This window comes from Haematobia irritans, chromosome 3 (assembly GCF_050003625.1).
Source record: "Haematobia irritans isolate KBUSLIRL chromosome 3, ASM5000362v1, whole genome shotgun sequence".
In the NCBI taxonomy this organism is placed as follows: domain Eukaryota; kingdom Metazoa; phylum Arthropoda; class Insecta; order Diptera; family Muscidae; genus Haematobia; species Haematobia irritans.
The window spans coordinates 10318300-10337185 of NC_134399.1; the positions used below are offsets into that span (position 1 = coordinate 10318300).

The following is an 18886-nucleotide window of genomic DNA, read 5'->3' on the forward strand; positions in this document are numbered from 1 at the left end:
AACACTTTATTTCTATAGAAAATTTTGTCAAAAATTTTTTCTATAGAAAATTTTGTCAAAAATTTTTTCTATAGAAAATTTTGTCAAAATTTTATTTCTATAGAAAATTTTGTCAAGATTTTATTTCTATGGAAAATTTTGTTAAAATTTTATTTCTATGGAAAATTTTGTTAAAATTTTATTTCTATAGAAAATTTTGTCAAAATTTTATTTCTATAGAAAATTTTGTCAAAATTTTATTTCTATAGAAAATTTTGTCAACATTTTATTTCTATTGAAAATTTTGTCAAAATTTTATCTCTATAGAAAATTTTGCCAAAATTTTATTTCTATAGAAAATTTTCTGAAAATTTTATTTCTATAGAAAATTTTCTGAAAATTTTATTTCTATAGAAAATTTTGTCAAAATTTTATTTCTATAGAAAATTTTGTGAAAATTTTATTTCTATAGAAAATTTTGTCAAAATTTTATTTCTATAGAAAATTTTGTCAAGATTTTATTTCTATAGAAAATTTTCTGTGGTTTCCCTGTAGGAAATGTCAATAGTGAAACAGTACTGACTTACTATTGACTGTGTCGCCAGTACTACTGACCAAATATACCCCAGACAATGTAAAATTCTATTGACAATTAACATGTACTTGTCATTGAGAATGAACTACTGACACAAGAACTACTGACTAGGTGGTACTTTTGGAACCATATGGAGACATTGGAACCACTGAATCGGTAGTCCATTGTCACCATTTTGTCACCACTTTTTTACCAAATAAAAAGACGTAAAATTAGAAATTAAAATCTTATTTATTATGTATATTTAATTAAATTAAATTAATTATATATTTAATTAAATAAATTAAACGTTTAGGCCTTCCTCCTGCAATATACTGAGCAGCTTCTCCAAACACTTTATGGAAGGCGATGTTTCGATGTACCACTGCTTCAGTTTTTCCCTCAAATTCAGAGTTGGAATGGGCAAATCAGCTAGCTCAAAACCTTCAAAAGTTTCACAATTTTCTTCTTGCAGCACAAAATTACTGAAAGTGCTCTCTCTAGAAATTAACTCCTCTTCAGCATATGCTCTATCCTTGTACAATTTTAATTGCTTTTTCACAAGTCTTTTGTAATTTCTTTTATTCATTTTTTAATTCACTTATAAACCTCACTTTTCTTTTTAAACTATTGTCCAATTATTGCGATACCACGTGTTTTCACAACCAAAAAAAGCGAAACAATGAAAGGGAAGAAGAAGCATTGACTCTCATTTGTCATAAATTTCTCTACACATTAAAGCCAGAGAAATATTTGTAGACAAGCTGTAGACAAATTATCGACAATGTCACCATAATAGTTGACAAAAGAGGTGACATAGAGACACATGTCCCCAGACTTCCTACAGGGTTAATACAATAATTTAGACGACAATTTTTACTTACATTTATTAATAAATCTCCAATAATTTGTTGAAATATTGCCATCAGTGTAACCTTTTGCCACTTTTTGTTGTGACACTAGATGGGATTCTTTTTGCGATACGAACTTTGTGTCACTTGTTGATTAATTTAATTTATTAATTAATTAATTGGAGAATAATTTCCTTTAAAAAAGATCTTATTCATTGCATTTTGCTTTATGTTTCTAGAACACTGTGCCTAGTCCATATCAGTTGAAAAATTCTCCTTCCCTTGATGGTGGTATCGTTTTTGAGATGCCTACCATACATGTATAGCCACAGAAAATGATTCATGACCTCAACCAGTAACAAAGGCATTCTCCTAAAGTACATCAAACAGTCAGTCTCAAATTAATATTCGCCTTTGGATAATGTCTTCTGTATTTGGCAAAGAATTCGAACAAGATTGGCCTCTCTTTGATTTCGATCGAAAGGTAACAAAATTCGGACATAAACTTTTGCTTAAATGCCGAACGATAGAAAAACCTGACAATGAATGCAGCATTGAAGATTTTATAGCACAGTCAGAAGAATTTCCCATTGATGTGAGTTTTGCTATTGTTTACCAAAAGACTTTAAGGTGTGGAATAATTTTTGTTTTGTTTATTTGGCATTTAGTTCCCCATCCATAGCTGCCGAGTGAAATCGCAACCCAAAGAACGTCATCCGAATATACAACAGCAGATATGTTCGGCTTATCCGGTGATACATGAGAAAGTTTTGTTTTTGATTATTGATTTTCTACAACATAAACTGAAATATGGTAAGTATGAATTTTGGCAAATTTTTTTATAGCAACAAAATTTTGACAAAATTTTCTACAGATATAAAATTTTGGCAAAATTTTTTATAGAAATAAAAACTGACAAAAATTTCACAAAAATTTCTACAGAAATAAAATTTTGAAAAAATTTTCTACAGAAATAAAATTTTGAAAAAAATTTTCTATAGAAATAAAATTTTGACAAAATTTTCTACAAAAAAAAATTGACAAAATTTACTACAAAAGAAAAAAATTGACAAAATTTTCTATAGAAATAAAACTTTGACAATTTTTTTTACCATGTATTTCTTATGGTAGAAAACCATAACGTTAGCAAAATCACCTATGGTTTTCTTATGGGTAGGGTATATCCGCGTTTTTGTGTCGGTAAGGTAGCTTACCACATGATTTCTAAGATCGGCTAACAGCTCTTGCGAATATTCCGATACCATGCCGATAACACAGTTACGAAGAGCAGTTCTTGTAAACGAAAAATATAAATAACCAATAAAAAAGTATCGTCCAGGTAGTTTATTACATGGTTTTATGGTCGGCTAGCAGCCCTTGCTCGTATGTCCGATATCGCAGTTTCACCGGGTACTACTTATGAACGAGAAGTGCAAATGCTCGATAATATCACATCCCGGAATCCCCGTTTTCATATCCATAAGGTAGTTTACCATTTTGGGCTGATAACACAGTTCTATCAATTCTTATGAATTGAATTACTCTCTTGAGGTCGGTATACAGCCCTTGCCTAAAATTCCCATTGCAAATCAATAACACATTTTGTAGTGTATTTCGTATGAAAGAAATATATAAATAAAAAATATAAATGAATTTTTATCATGGTATTTCTTATGGGTATTATGGAGAAAACGGGGTTTATAGGGAAGTGTTTACATATCTATAGAAATAAAATTTAGACAAAATTTTTTATAGAAATAAAATTTTGACAAAATTTTCTATAGAAATAAAATTTTGACAAAATTTTCTATAGAAATAAAATTTAGACAAAATTTTCTATAGAAATAAAATTTTGACAAAATTTTCTATAGAAATGAAATTTTCACAACATTTTCTATAAAAATAAAATTTTGACAAAATTTTCTATAGAAATAAAATTTAGACAAAATTTTTTATAGAAATATAATTTTGACAAAATTTTCTATAGAAATAAAATTTTGACAACATTTTTTATAGAAATAAAATGTTGACAAAATTTTCTATAGAAATAAAATTTTCACAACATTTTCTATAAAAATAAAATTTTGACAAAATTTTCTATAGAAATAAAATTTTGACAAAATTTTCTATAGAAATAAAATTTTGACAAAATTTTCTATAAAAATAAAATGTTGACAAAATTTTCTATAGAAATAAAATTTTGACAAAATTTTCTATAGAAATTTTCTATTGACAAAAATTTTCTATAGAAATAAAATTTTGACAAAATTTTCAATAGAAATAAAATTTTGACAAAATTTTCTATAGAGATAAAATTTTGACAAAATTTTCTATAGAGATAAAATTTTGACAAAATTTTCTATAGAAATAAAATGTTGGCAACATTTTCTATAGAAATAAAATTTTGACAAAATTTTCTTTAAAGATAAAGTGTTGACAAAATTTTCTATAGAAATAAAATTTTGAGAAAATTTTCTATAGAAATAAAATTTTGACAAAATTTTCTATAGAAATAACATTTTGACTAAATTTTCTATAGAAATAAAATTTTAACAAAATTTTCAATAGAAATAAAATGTTGGCAAAATTTTCTATAGAAATAAAATTTTGACTAAATTTTCTATAAAAATAAAATTTTGACAAAAATTTTCTATAGAAATAAAATTTTCTATAGAAATAAAATTTTCACAAAATTTTCTATAGAAATAAAATTTTGAGAAAATTTTCTATACAAATAAAAATTTAACAAAATTTTCTATAGAAATAAAATGTTGGCAACATTTTCCATAAATTGCTATAACAGAAATAAAATTTTGACAAAATTTTCTATAGAAATAAAATTTTGACAAAATTTTCTATAGAAATAAAATTTAGACAAAATTTTCTATAGAAATAAAATTTTGACAAAATTTTCTATAGAAATGAAATTTTCACAACATTTTCTATAAAAATAAAATTTTGACAAAATTTTCTATAGAAATAAAATTTAGACAAAATTTTTTATAGAAATATAATTTTGACAAAATTTTCTATAGAAATAAAATTTTGACAAAATTTTTTATAGAAATAAAATGTTGACAAAATTTTCTATAGTAATAAAATTTTGACAAAATTTTCTATAGAAATAAAATTTTCACAACATTTTCTATAAAAATAAAATTTTGACAAAATTTTCTATAGAAATAAAATTTTGACAAAATTTTCTATAGAAATAAAATTTTGACAAAATTTTCTATAAAAATAAAATGTTGACAAAATTTTCTATAGAAATAAAATTTTGACAAAATTTTCTATAGAAATTTTCTATTGACAAAAATTTTCTATAGAAATAAAATTTTGACAAAATTTTCAATAGAAATAAAATTTTGACAAAATTTTCTATAGAGATAAAATTTTGACAAAATTTTCTATAGAGATAAAATTTTGACAAAATTTTCTATAGAAATAAAATGTTGGCAACATTTTCTATAGAAATAAAATTTTGACAAAATTTTCTTTAAAGATAAAATGTTGACAAAATTTTCTATAGAAATAAAATTTTGAGAAAATTTTCTATAGAAATAAAATTTTGACAAAATTTTCTATAGAAATAACATTTTGACTAAATTTTCTATAGAAATAAAATTTTAACAAAATTTTCAATAGAAATAAAATGTTGGCAAAATTTTCTATAGAAATAAAATTTTGACTAAATTTTCTATAAAAATAAAATTTTGACAAAAATTTTCTATAGAAATAAAATTTTCTATAGAAATAAAATTTTCACAAAATTTTCTATAGAAATAAAATTTTGAGAAAATTTTCTATACAAATAAAAATTTAACAAAATTTTCTATAGAAATAAAATGTTGGCAACATTTTCTATAAATTGCTATAACAGAAATAAAATTTTGACAAAATTTTCTATAGAAATAAAATTTTGACAAAATTTTCTATAGAAATAAAATATTGACAAAATTTTCTATAAAAATAAAATTTTGACAAAATTTTCTATAGAAATAACATTTTGACAAAAAATGTTTACAAAATTTTCTATAGCAATAAAATTTTGACAAAATATTCTATAGAAATAAAATTTTGACAAAATTTTCTATAGAAATAAAATTTTGACAAAATTTTCTATAGAAATAAAATTTTGACAAAATTTTCTATGGAAATAAAATTTTGAGAAAATTTCCTATAGAAATAAAATTGTGACAAAATTTTCTACAGAAATAAAATGTTGACAATATTTTCTACAGAAACACAATTTTGACAAAATTTTCTATAGAAATAAAATATTGACAAAATTTTCTATAAAAATAAAATGTTGACGAAATTTTCTATAGAAATAAAATTTTGGCAAAATATCTATAGAAATAAAATTTTGACAAAATTTTCTATAGAAATAAAATTGTGACAAAAATTTTATTTCTATAGAAATAAAAATTTCACAAAATTTTCTATAGAAATACAATTTCTATAGAAATAAAATTTTGACAAAATTTTCTATAGAGATAAAATTTAGACAAAATTTTCTATAGAAATAAAATTTTGACAAAATTTTCTATAGAAATGAAATTTTCACAACATTTTCTATAAAAATAAAATTTTGACAAAATTTTCTATAGAAATAAAATTTAGACAAAATTTTTTATAGAAATATAATTTTGACAAAATTTTCTATAGAAATAAAATTTTGACAACATTTTTTATAGAAATAAAATGTTGACAAAATTTTCTATAGAAATAAAATTTTCACAACATTTTCTATAAAAATAAAATTTTGACAAAATTTTCTATAGAAATAAAATTTTGACAAAATTTTCTATAGAAATAAAATTTTGACAAAATTTTCTATAAAAATAAAATGTTGACAAAATTTTCTATAGAAATAAAATTTTGACAAAATTTTCTATAGAAATTTTCTATTGACAAAAATTTTCTATAGAAATAAAATTTTGACAAAATTTTCAATAGAAATAAAATTTTGACAAAATTTTCTATAGAGATAAAATTTTGACAAAATTTTCTATAGAGATAAAATTTTGACAAAATTTTCTATAGAAATAAAATGTTGGCAACATTTTCTATAGAAATAAAATTTTGACAAAATTTTCTTTAAAGATAAAGTGTTGACAAAATTTTCTATAGAAATAAAATTTTGAGAAAATTTTCTATAGAAATAAAATTTTGACAAAATTTTCTATAGAAATAACATTTTGACTAAATTTTCTATAGAAATAAAATTTTAACAAAATTTTCAATAGAAATAAAATGTTGGCAAAATTTTCTATAGAAATAAAATTTTGACTAAATTTTCTATAAAAATAAAATTTTGACAAAAATTTTCTATAGAAATAAAATTTTCTATAGAAATAAAATTTTCACAAAATTTTCTATAGAAATAAAATTTTGAGAAAATTTTCTATACAAATAAAAATTTAACAAAATTTTCTATAGAAATAAAATGTTGGCAACATTTTCCATAAATTGCTATAACAGAAATAAAATTTTGACAAAATTTTCTATAGAAATAAAATTTTGACAAAATTTTCTATAGAAATAAAATTTAGACAAAATTTTCTATAGAAATAAAATTTTGACAAAATTTTCTATAGAAATGAAATTTTCACAACATTTTCTATAAAAATAAAATTTTGACAAAATTTTCTATAGAAATAAAATTTAGACAAAATTTTTTATAGAAATATAATTTTGACAAAATTTTCTATAGAAATAAAATTTTGACAAAATTTTTTATAGAAATAAAATGTTGACAAAATTTTCTATAGAAATAAAATTTTGACAAAATTTTCTATAGAAATAAAATTTTCACAACATTTTCTATAAAAATAAAATTTTGACAAAATTTTCTATAGAAATAAAATTTTGACAAAATTTTCTATAGAAATAAAATTTTGACAAAATTTTCTATAAAAATAAAATGTTGACAAAATTTTCTATAGAAATAAAATTTTGACAAAATTTTCTATAGAAATTTTCTATTGACAAAAATTTTCTATAGAAATAAAATTTTGACAAAATTTTCAATAGAAATAAAATTTTGACAAAATTTTCTATAGAGATAAAATTTTGACAAAATTTTCTATAGAGATAAAATTTTGACAAAATTTTCTATAGAAATAAAATGTTGGCAACATTTTCTATAGAAATAAAATTTTGACAAAATTTTCTTTAAAGATAAAATGTTGACAAAATTTTCTATAGAAATAAAATTTTGAGAAAATTTTCTATAGAAATAAAATTTTGACAAAATTTTCTATAGAAATAACATTTTGACTAAATTTTCTATAGAAATAAAATTTTAACAAAATTTTCAATAGAAATAAAATGTTGGCAAAATTTTCTATAGAAATAAAATTTTGACTAAATTTTCTATAAAAATAAAATTTTGACAAAAATTTTCTATAGAAATAAAATTTTCTATAGAAATAAAATTTTCACAAAATTTTCTATAGAAATAAAATTTTGAGAAAATTTTCTATACAAATAAAAATTTAACAAAATTTTCTATAGAAATAAAATGTTGGCAACATTTTCTATAAATTGCTATAACAGAAATAAAATTTTGACAAAATTTTCTATAGAAATAAAATTTTGACAAAATTTTCTATAGAAATAAAATATTGACAAAATTTTCTATAAAAATAAAATTTTGACAAAATTTTCTATAGAAATAACATTTTGACAAAAAATGTTTACAAAATTTTCTATAGCAATAAAATTTTGACAAAATATTCTATAGAAATAAAATTTTGACAAAATTTTCTATAGAAATAAAATTTTGACAAAATTTTCTATAGAAATAAAATTTTGACAAAATTTTCTATGGAAATAAAATTTTGAGAAAATTTCCTATAGAAATAAAATTGTGACAAAATTTTCTACAGAAATAAAATGTTGACAATATTTTCTACAGAAACACAATTTTGACAAAATTTTCTATAGAAATAAAATATTGACAAAATTTTCTATAAAAATAAAATGTTGACGAAATTTTCTATAGAAATAAAATTTTGGCAAAATATCTATAGAAATAAAATTTTGACAAAATTTTCTATAGAAATAAAATTGTGACAAAAATTTTATTTCTATAGAAATAAAAATTTCACAAAATTTTCTATAGAAATACAATTTCTATAGAAATAAAATTTTGACAAAATTTTCTATAGAGATAAAATTTTGACAAAATTTTCTATAGAAATAAAATTTTGACAAAATTTTCTATAGAAATAAAATGTTGACAAAATTTTCTTTAAAGATAAAATGTTGACAAAATTTTCTATAGAAATAAAATTTTGAGAAAATTTTCTATAGAAATAAAATTGTGACAAAATTTTCTATAGAAATAACATTTTGACAAAATTTTCTATAGAAATAAAATTTTGACAAAATTTTCTATAGAAATAAAATTTTGACAAAATTTTCTATAGAAATAAAATTTTGACAAACTTTTCTATAGAAATAAAATTGTGACAAAATTTTCTATAGAAATAAAATTTTGACAAAATTTTCTATAGAAATAAAATTTTGACAAAATTTTCTATAGAAATAAAATTTTGACAAAATTTTCTATAGAAATAAAATTTTGACAAAATTTTCTATTGAAATAAAATTTTGACAAAATTTTCTATACAAATAAAATTTTGAGAAAATTTTCTATACAAATAAAAATTTAACAAAATTTTCTATAGAAATAAAATGTTGGCAACATTTTCTATAAATTTCTATAACAGAAATAAAATTTTGACAAAATTTTCTATGGAAATAAAATTTTGACAAAATTTTCTATGGAAATAAAATTTTGACAAAATTTTCTATGGAAATAAAATTTTGACAAAATTTTCTATGGAAATAAAATTTTGACAAAATTTTCTATAGAAATAAAATTTTGACAAAAAATGTTGACAAAATTTTCTATAGAAATAAAATTTTTGACAAAAAGTTCTATAGAAATAAAATTTTGACAAAATTTTCTATAGAAATAAAATTTTGAAAAATTTCCTATAGAAATAAAATTTTGACAAAATTTTCTATAGAAATAAAATTTTGACAAAATTTTCTATAGAAATAAAATTTTGACAAAATTTTCTATAGAAATAAAATTTTGACAAAATTTTCTATGGAAATAAAATTTTGACAAAATTTTCTATAGAAATAAAATTTTGACAAAAAATGTTGACAAAATTTTCTATAGAAATAAAATTTTTGACAAAAAGTTCTATAGAAATAAAATTTTGACAAAATTTTCTATAGAAATAAAATTTTGAGAAAATTTCCCATAGAAATAAAATTTTGACAAAATTTTCTATAGAAATAAAATTTTGAGAAAATTTCCTATAGAAATAAAATTTTGACAAAACTTTCTATAGAAATAAAATGTTGACAATATTTTCTATAGAAACACAATTTTGACAAAATTTTCTATAGAAATAAAATAGTGACAAAATTTTCTATAAAAATAAAATGTTGACGAAATAAAATTTTGACAAAATTTTCTATAGAAATAAAATTTTGACAAAATTTTGTATAGATAGAATATTTTTGGCTTAAGTAGCAACCTTGTATGCAGGCCTTACGAAATTCTTATTACTAGGCAGTAACGCAATAATTGGAAATATTTTGGTAAACATTTTTTCTGTGAGGTTTGCCTTGTATTTATTATGAAATAAATATGTGAATAATCGATAACAACGTCTCACGGAATTTTCGATAGCAAATATATCAATGGATTTCTTACAGCTATTGTGAGAAAAATTTAAACGGTCGATAACATTCGTTAACATAAATTTCGCAAGAAATCCAAATACCAGCCTTTAAAAAAAGTCTACGATAATACCTTTAACATCCAGGGGTAGACAGTAGGACCTCAGCGGACTGCTTTTCTTTGCATTTCCTGCATTACTTTACATATTCGTATCCAAAATTATTCGAATCAAAAAAAAAATTGGAAAAAACAAGATGTGTATTTTTAATTTTTTTTTTCTCTCCCCAGGATCCAGGAAGGAGAAAAAACTCTATAAAGGCATGTCGCTGATCGATTTCGTACAAAGGCTTTTAACCAAAAGATGCATTAGCTTTTATGGCGAAGATGATGATTACTTGCTGATTGATGCCAAGACAGGTTATGGTCCTAATTATATGAAAGTTGGTAGTAAAGAAGAAGTTCCACCTCTTGTACTGAATAATGTTCTCAGCTATGATGAGATCAAGGTAAGGGAAGTTAAACCCAAAGGATATTTGAGTTTAATTTAAATTTCTCTTGCAGATTTCAGCATTCCTCTCCGTATCTTCAATGAGCGATTTCATTAACGATGGCAATCGAGCCAATTGCGGTATTCCCATAACGGATAAATCTAAAATTGAACCAGAAGGTCTTGTTGTGGGTATGATTGGTGCTCGTTTTGAACGTAAAGGTCTCATGGAATGTCAGGATATTGTCTCAACGAAAACTCAAAATGTCCCCGAAAATGGTTATGGCGTTAAAAGTTTCGAACCTATGAAAAAATGTCATAAACCATTGGCGACATCTCTGAATCCCTTTAAAAAGGTCGATAAACTAGTCAAACTTCAAGATTATAGAAAAATTTGGAATAAATTCTATCAGGAATATGATCATCTGCATGAGGAAATTACAAAGGATAATAAACGTTTTGGCGATTCTCTCAATCCTTTTGTGACTTTCGACAATTTAATGATGAAGAAACGTTATGCCATAGCATTTGATATGCTACTCCTGGAGGCTGAGAAAAGGGCTAAGGAAGCTGGTAAATTAGCCTATATTCACGTGGTTGGATTTGGATTGGGTGTATGGAGAGCGGCCGGTCAACAAGAGAAAGTCTTCTTGGAGTCATTCTATCAACGTTTGAAATATTTGCTTCCTTTTCTAAATAATATTGGTGTTGTACATTTTGCCTGGTTTACTATGAACGAATGGGGTGAATTGAAAGATGAAGGATTTCTGAAATCTGACTATCATCCTAGAGGTGGTATCAAAACTTTACTATCAAAAAGAAATCCCAATGATAAATTGGTAACGTGTTATCGACATACATAAATAAGAGATTTAATTAATAGGGTAATTTTTCAGATAACTCCAGATTATGAGAATATGCTTTTGATTGTATCCTATGCTTGGGATGGTAATGCAATGCCGGGTAATGAATTTTGGGTGGTAAGTAAATAAATTCAAAGTATAACAAAATCCTTAAAAATGAGTTATATAGTACAGTATATATACCTACATAGAAAATAATATTTTTTGTTTTCAATCACGAAATTAATTGATCCAAATAATGTTTAACTGAAATGTCTTCAATCACATAACTGATAGTATCACTCACTAAAGGCAATTACAAAATTAATTGTTCCAATTAAAAACAAAATTAATTGATATAATTAATTGTTGTGATTGATTTTTTTTTCAATTAGAACATTTGTTGAATCAATTAAATTTTTAATTGAATATTTTTTTAAAATTCAATTAAAATTTTAATTGGAAAAATTTTGATAAAATTTTTTTCTGTGTAGGTATAGCAAAAAATTTTCTTGTTGGTAAATTAAATTATGAGAATAATTTCCGCATTCTCGCATACATCTAGATCAAAAATATCCACTTGTTAGGTACTATAGCTAAACATAAAAATTCTGAAAGTTAACCCCGCCCCCTTTTAGGTTTATGAATTAGACAACTGCTGAAACCTATCATGATTACCTTTGTTTCATTGAAAATCTATTTCTAACAATTAAAGAAAACAAATAGACGCCGATAATACAGTGCTTCAATGAGTATAAAAGAATTTCCTGGAGCTCATTGTGCACAGAAAGTAATACAGACCTATCATTGCACCACCGTGACATCCCTTAGCCTTAATAAACTTTCCACAAAATATTCTATAGAAATAAAATGTTGACAAAATTTTCTCTAGAAATAAAAATTTGGCCAAATTTTACTAAAGAAATAAAATTTTAACAAACGAAATAAGATTTTTTTTCTAAATTGGTAGATTTTCTATAGAAATAAAATTTGGACAAAATTTTCTATAGCAATAAAAATTTTACAACATTTTCTATAGAAATAAAATTTTGAGAAAACAAAATTTTCTATAGAAACAAAAGTTTGACAAAATTTTCTATAGAAAAAAATTTAACAAAATTTTTTATAGAAATATAATTTGGACAAGATCTTCTATAGAAATAAAATTTGGACAACATTTTCTATAGAAATAAAATTTTGAGAAAATTTTCTATAGAAATAACATTTTGAGAAGATTTTTTAGAGAAATAAAATTTTGAGAAAATTCTCTATAGAAATAAAATTTTGACAAAATTTTTTATAGAAATATAATTTGGACAAGATCTTCTATAGAAATAAAATTTGGACAACATTTTCTATAGAAATAAAATTTTGAGAAAATGTTCTATAGAAATAAAATTTCGAGAAATCAAAATATTCTATAGAAATAAAATGTTGACAAAATTTTCTATAGAAATAAAATTTCGAGAAATCAAAATATTCTATAGAAATAAAATTTTGACAAAATTTTCTATAGAAACAAAATTTTGACAAAATTTTCGATAGAAAAAAATTTTGCCAAAATTTTCTATAGAAATAAAATTTTGCCAAAACTTTCTATAGAAATAAAATGTTGCCAGAATTTTCTATAGAAATAAAATTTGGACAAGATTTTCTATAGATAAAAAATTGTGAGAAAATATTCTATATAAATAAAATTTTGAGAAAATTTTCTATAGAAATACATTTTTGACAAAATTTTCTATAGAAATAAAATTTTGACAACATTTTCTAGATAAATAAAAATTTGGCCAAATTTTCTAAAGAAATAAAATTTTAACAAACGAAATAAGATTTTTTTTCTAAATTGGTTGATTTTTGGTAAAATTTGCTTCAAATTTTGTTAGATTATTTTGGCACGGTTGCCACTCGCTCGCTCCTGGCGCAAAAGTCACAATCTTTTGGACTTGAGCATTTTGTGTCGATTATCTCAAGATAGCGCTTCCCGGAAATGGGCCTAAATATTGGGTTATACACTTAAAAAAAAGCATGCCCAGTTCTAAAGATTTTGACTTTACTTTAAAAAGTTTGGTATTGATTCCGAGCCAAAGAAGCGGAGAATACAAGTAAGGATACTTTTAAGACACAATTTTCTTTTAAATTTGGGTTTTGGGTACTTGCTTCTAGGAAGCAAATTTTAACTTTTCGCTTTTTCAGCTTTTCTTCTTCATATGCTATCAAAACGAGTTAACGACAACTTTATTTTCCAAATTAAGAGTCGAAATTATGCTATGTTTCAATTAACAACGTCTTTAAAATAAAATGTTGAAAAAAATGTCCTATATTTGAACGATTTTTTGCTTTGTAGTCAAGATGTCAAGTCAAGACATCAATTTCGTTAAATTTAAAGAATTTTTCTGAATTATTAAAGTCAAGTTGACCTTAGCCCAAACATTTTTTCTTTCATGTTATGATACCCACTTTTAAGTGAAATCACTTAATTATAAGGACAATACGACATCATTGAACAGTTTATCGACTTTTGGACAAGGAAAAAAGAATTTATATTAGAGAAAGGCGTCTTCTATGCTAAGCAAAATTTGCATTCGTATTTTAAAGACATGAAATCTTTGACCTCACGACAATATTTTTTTCAGTGTATAGAGCTACCATAGTGGATGGCTTTTTTCGGCCGTTTGGAGGCCATAACTCGTGCCAAAGGTAACAGAAAAAATTAAAAAAATATTTGCCCATATGCCAAACAATTTATTGACAGTTTATCGAATGAATTTATGTGGCAAAAATAGGAAGTTTTCTTTAACTTTTTTTGTATAAAGGGTGATACGGTCAAAATTTGGTCAATATAAACTTGACGTATTTCTTTCAATTTTGCATTTAAAAAACCTGAACACTCCTCATTATGAAGGGGTGTGTGTGTGTAGAATGGAATTCACTCTTCAGTTGTCAAAATGCCGTCCAAGCCAGAAGAGCAACGTATCAAAATTTTGCTCGCGCATCGCGAAAATCCGAGCTACTCGCACACAAAGCTGGCAAAATCGCTAAAAGTTGCCAAATCAACCGTTACAAATGTAATTAAAGTGTTTGGGGAACGTTTGTCGACAGCCAGGAAGTCTGGATCGGGGGGAAATCGAAAACCGGAAGCCGCTGAGACGACAAAGAGAGTTGCCGGTAGTTTCAAGCAAAACCCTAACCTCTCTCTCCGAGATGCCGCAAATAAGCTGGATGTATCGTCTACAACCGTGCATCGAGCCAAAAAACGAGCCGGACTATCGACTTACAAGAAGGTAGTGACTCCAAATCGCGATGATAAACAAAATACGACGGCCAAAGCGCGATCCCGGAGGCTGTACACGACGATGCTGACGAAGTTTGACTGCGTGGTAATGGATGACGAAACCTACGTCAAAGCAGACTACAAGCAGCTTCCGGGACAGGAGTTTTATACGGCAAAAGGAAGGGGAAAGGTAGCAGATATTTTCAAGCACATAAAACTGTCAAAGTTCGCAAAGAAATATCTGGTTTGGCAAGCCATCTGTACCTGTAGCTTGAAAAGCAGCATTTTCATAGCTTCCGGGACTGTCAACCAAGAAATTTACGTTGAATAAACGTCTGCTGCCTTTCCTGAAGAAACACGGTTGTTCCGTACTGTTTTGGCCGGATTTGGCATCTTGCCATTACGGTAACAAGGCCATGGAGTGGTACGCCGCCAACAACGTGCAGGTGGTTCCCAAGGACAAGAACCCTCCCAACACGCCAGAGCTCCGCCCAATTGTGAAATACTGGGCTATTGTCAAACGGAACCTAAAGAAGACCAAAAAAACTGCTAAGGACGAGCAGCAGTTCAAGGCAAACTGGCTTTCTGCGGCGAAGAAGGTGGACAAGGTGGCCGTACAAAATCTGATGGCAGGTGTCAAGTGTGAGGCCCGGCAATTCGGATTTGGAAAAGCGAAAGCCTAACTGAATATTTTTCCTGAATTTTATACTAATTGAACTTGAAAACGAAATTTAATTTGATTTTTTAAATAAACGATTTCACCGATTTACACGCGTTTTCCCTTGACCAAATTTTGACCGTATCACCCTTTATTCTATTTTGCAAACATTTTCTATAGAAATTTTATAAAAAATTTTATAGAAAAAACATTTTGCAAAAATTTTCTATAGAAATAAAATTTTACAAAAATTTTCTATGGACATAAAATTTTGCAAAAATTTTCTATGGAAATAAAATTTTGACATAATTTTCTATAAAAATAAAATTTTGACAAAATTTTCTATAGAAATGAAATTTTGACAAAATTTTCTATAGAAATAAAATTTTGCAAAATTCTCAATAGAAATAAGATTTTAAGAAAATTTTAATAGAAATAAAATTTTACAAACATTTTCTATAGAAATAAAATTTTGACAAAATTTTCTTCTACAGAAATAAAATTTTTATAAAATTTTCTATAGAAATAAAATTTTGACAAAATTTTCTTCTACAAAAATAAAATTTGTATATAATTTTCCATAGAAATAATACTTTGCAAATATTTTCTAAAGAAATAAAATTTTGACAAAATTTTCTATAGAAATAAAATTTTGACAAAATTTTCTATAGAAATAAAATTTGGCAAAATTTTTTATAGAAATAAAATTTTGACAAAATTTTCTATAGAAATAAAATTTTCCAAAATTTTCTATAGAAATAAAATATTGCCAAAATTTTCTATAGAAATGAAATTTTGACAAAATTTTCTATACAAATAAAATTTTGATAACATTTTCTATAGAAATAAAATTTTGATAAAATTTTCTATAGAAATAAAATTTTAAGAAAATTTTATTAGAAATAAAATTTTGACAAAATTTTATAGAAATAAAATTTTGCAAACATTTTCTATAGAAATAAAATTTTGACAAAATTTTCTTCTACGGAAATAAAATTTCTATAAAATTTTCTATAGAAATAAAATTTTGACAAAATTTTCTTCTACAGAAATAAAATTTTTATAAAATTTTCTATAGAAATAATACTTTGCAAATATTTTCTAAAGAAATAAAATTTTGACAAAATTTTCTATAGAAATAAAATTTTCATTCGTTTTGTTTTGTTATTGTTGGTTTTGTTCTTTAAGCATTGTCGTTGTTTTTGATTTCAGCTTAAAACCATGCGTTGACTAAACTACAAGTGTAGCTTAACCAACAGAGGAAAAGAATGTTTGTCAAATTTATTTGGGTAAAGCCCTATAGACTGCACAATGGTTGGATGGACGCACGTTTCATTGTTGGGTTTAATGAACTGCCTGAATTTATTCTAATAATTGGTTGATAGTTTTGCTGCAAGTATGCTGATGAGGAATGTGGTAATTCCGAAACGTCTATAGGGCTCTGCCCAAATAAATTTAACAAACATTATTTTCCTCTGTTGGTTAAGCTACACTTGTAGTTTAGTCAATGCATGGTTTTAAGCTGAAATCAAAAAACGACGACAATAAATAAAATTTTGACAAAATTTTTTACAGAAATAAAATTTTGCAAAATTTTCTATAGAAATAAAATTTTGCCAAAATTTTCTATAGAAATGAAATTTTGACAAAATTTTCTATAGAAATAAAATTTTAAGAAAATTTTAATAGAAATAAAATTTTCCATACAAACAAAATTTTCAATAGAAATAATACTTTGCAAAAATTTTCTAAAGAAATAAAATTGTGACAAAATATTCTATGGAAATAAAATTTTGGCAAAATTTTCATAGAAATAAAATTTTGATAAAATCTTCTATAGAAATAAAATTTAAAAAAATTATCTGTAGAAATAATATTTTGCAAAAATTTTCTATAGAAATAAAGTTTTGACAAAATTTTCTTCTACAGAAATAAAATTTTTATAAAATTTTCTATAGAAATAATACTTTGCAAAAATTTTCTAAAGAAATAAAATTTTGACAAAATTTACTATAGAAATAAAGCTTTAAGAAAATTATCTATAGAAATAAAATGTTGACAAAATTTTCTAAGAAATATAATTTTGACAAAATTTTCTATAGAAATAAAATTTTGACAATATTTTCTATAGAAATGAAATTTTGACAAAATTTTCTATAGAAATAAAATTTTGACAAAATTTTCTATAGAAATGAAATTTTGCCAAAATTTTCTATACAAATAAAATTTTGACAAAATTTTCTATAGAAATAAAATTTTGACAAAATTTTCTATTGAAATGAAATTTTGACGAAATTTTCCATAGAAATGAAATTTTGCCAAAATTTTCTATAGAAATGAAATTTTGCCAAAATTTTCTATAGAAATGAAATTTCGCCAAAATTTTCTATAGAAATAAAATTTTCCATACAAATAAAATTTTCAATAGAAATAAAATTTTGAAAAAAAAAATTTCTACAAAATAAAATTTTTATAAAATTTTCTATAGAAATAATACTTTGCAAAAATTTTCTAAAGAAATAGAATTTTGACAAAATTTTCTATGGAAATAAAATTTTGGCAAAATTTTCATAGAAATAAAATTTTGATAAAATTTGCTATAGAAATAAAATTTTAAGAAAATTATCTGTAGAAATAATATTTTGCAAAAATTTTCTATAGAAATAAAGTTTTGACAAAATTTTCTTCTACAGAAATAAAATTTTTATAAAATTTTCTATAGAAATAAAATCTTTATAAAATTTCCGATAGAAATAAAGTTTTGACAAAATTTCCTATAGAAATAAAATGTTGACAAAATTTTCTACAGAAATGAAATTTTGCCAAAATATTCTATAGAAGTAAAATTTTGACAAAAATTTTCTATAGAAATAAAATTTTGCAAAATTTTCTATAGAAATAAAATTTTGGAGAAAATTTTCTATAGAAATAAAATGTTGACAAAATTTTCTATAGAAATAACATTTTGACAAAATTTTCTATAGAAATAAAATTTTGACAAAATTTTCTATATAAATAATATTTCTATAGAAATAATATTTTACAAAAATTTTCTATGTATATAAAATTTTGCTAAAATGTTGTATTTTTCTTTATTTTTTCTATTTTCTGTTTTTTCTTTCTATTTTCAGAGAAAACTTCAAGCCTCAAATGATCCATCCACAGCCTGCAGTACTTTGATATCAGAGCTTCATAATCCCCACATCAATAGAAAATTTGTAAATGGTAATAATTTACATATTGCCTCGGCCGATCATGGAGTCATACACATTAAGGAATATGTCGAACATTTATTCTCAGCCAATAGATGAAAAAAAAAGAAAACTTTCCAACTCTAAAACGCTTCCAAGCCATATTTGTATATAATCGAACTATATAAACGTTAAATAAATGATTTTTAAAAGTTTTAAGGAAAACTGGTAAATATCCTGGCTGCAGTGAAAAGAAAAAGGTGTCTATATATGGATGTGTATGTGTGTGTTTATAGACCTTCCCCCATGCCGAATGCAGC

At 23.5% G+C, this 18886-nt stretch overlaps 1 protein-coding gene across 1 annotated transcript; it reads left to right on the forward strand.

Moving 5' to 3' along the window:
• The first annotated feature begins 1670 nt into the window (after positions 1–1670).
• Positions 1671–18791, forward strand: LOC142228703 (ADP-ribosylarginine hydrolase CG2909-like). Its single transcript, XM_075299199.1, has 6 exons — positions 1671–1999; positions 2073–2217; positions 10403–10620; positions 10676–11440; positions 11498–11581; positions 18507–18791. Exons 1-6 carry the CDS (start codon positions 1826–1828, stop codon positions 18684–18686), a joined length of 1566 nt encoding a protein of 521 aa, XP_075155314.1. The 5' UTR covers positions 1671–1825; the 3' UTR covers positions 18687–18791.
• Positions 18792–18886: the final 95 nt, after the last annotated feature.

What these genes read in the sequence shown, in the direction of transcription:
- LOC142228703 (XM_075299199.1), top strand. Translation starts at nt 1,826, where the DNA reads ATGTCTTCTGTATTTGGCAAAGAATTCGAACAAGATTGGCCTCTCTTT. An exon ending in ACAACATAAACTGAAATATG is followed by an intron (nt 2,218 to 10,402) that starts GTAAGTATGAAT and finishes TTCTCTCCCCAG; the next exon opens with GATCCAGGAAGGAGAAAAAA. An exon ending in TCAGCTATGATGAGATCAAG is followed by an intron (nt 10,621 to 10,675) that starts GTAAGGGAAGTT and finishes TTTCTCTTGCAG; the next exon opens with ATTTCAGCATTCCTCTCCGT.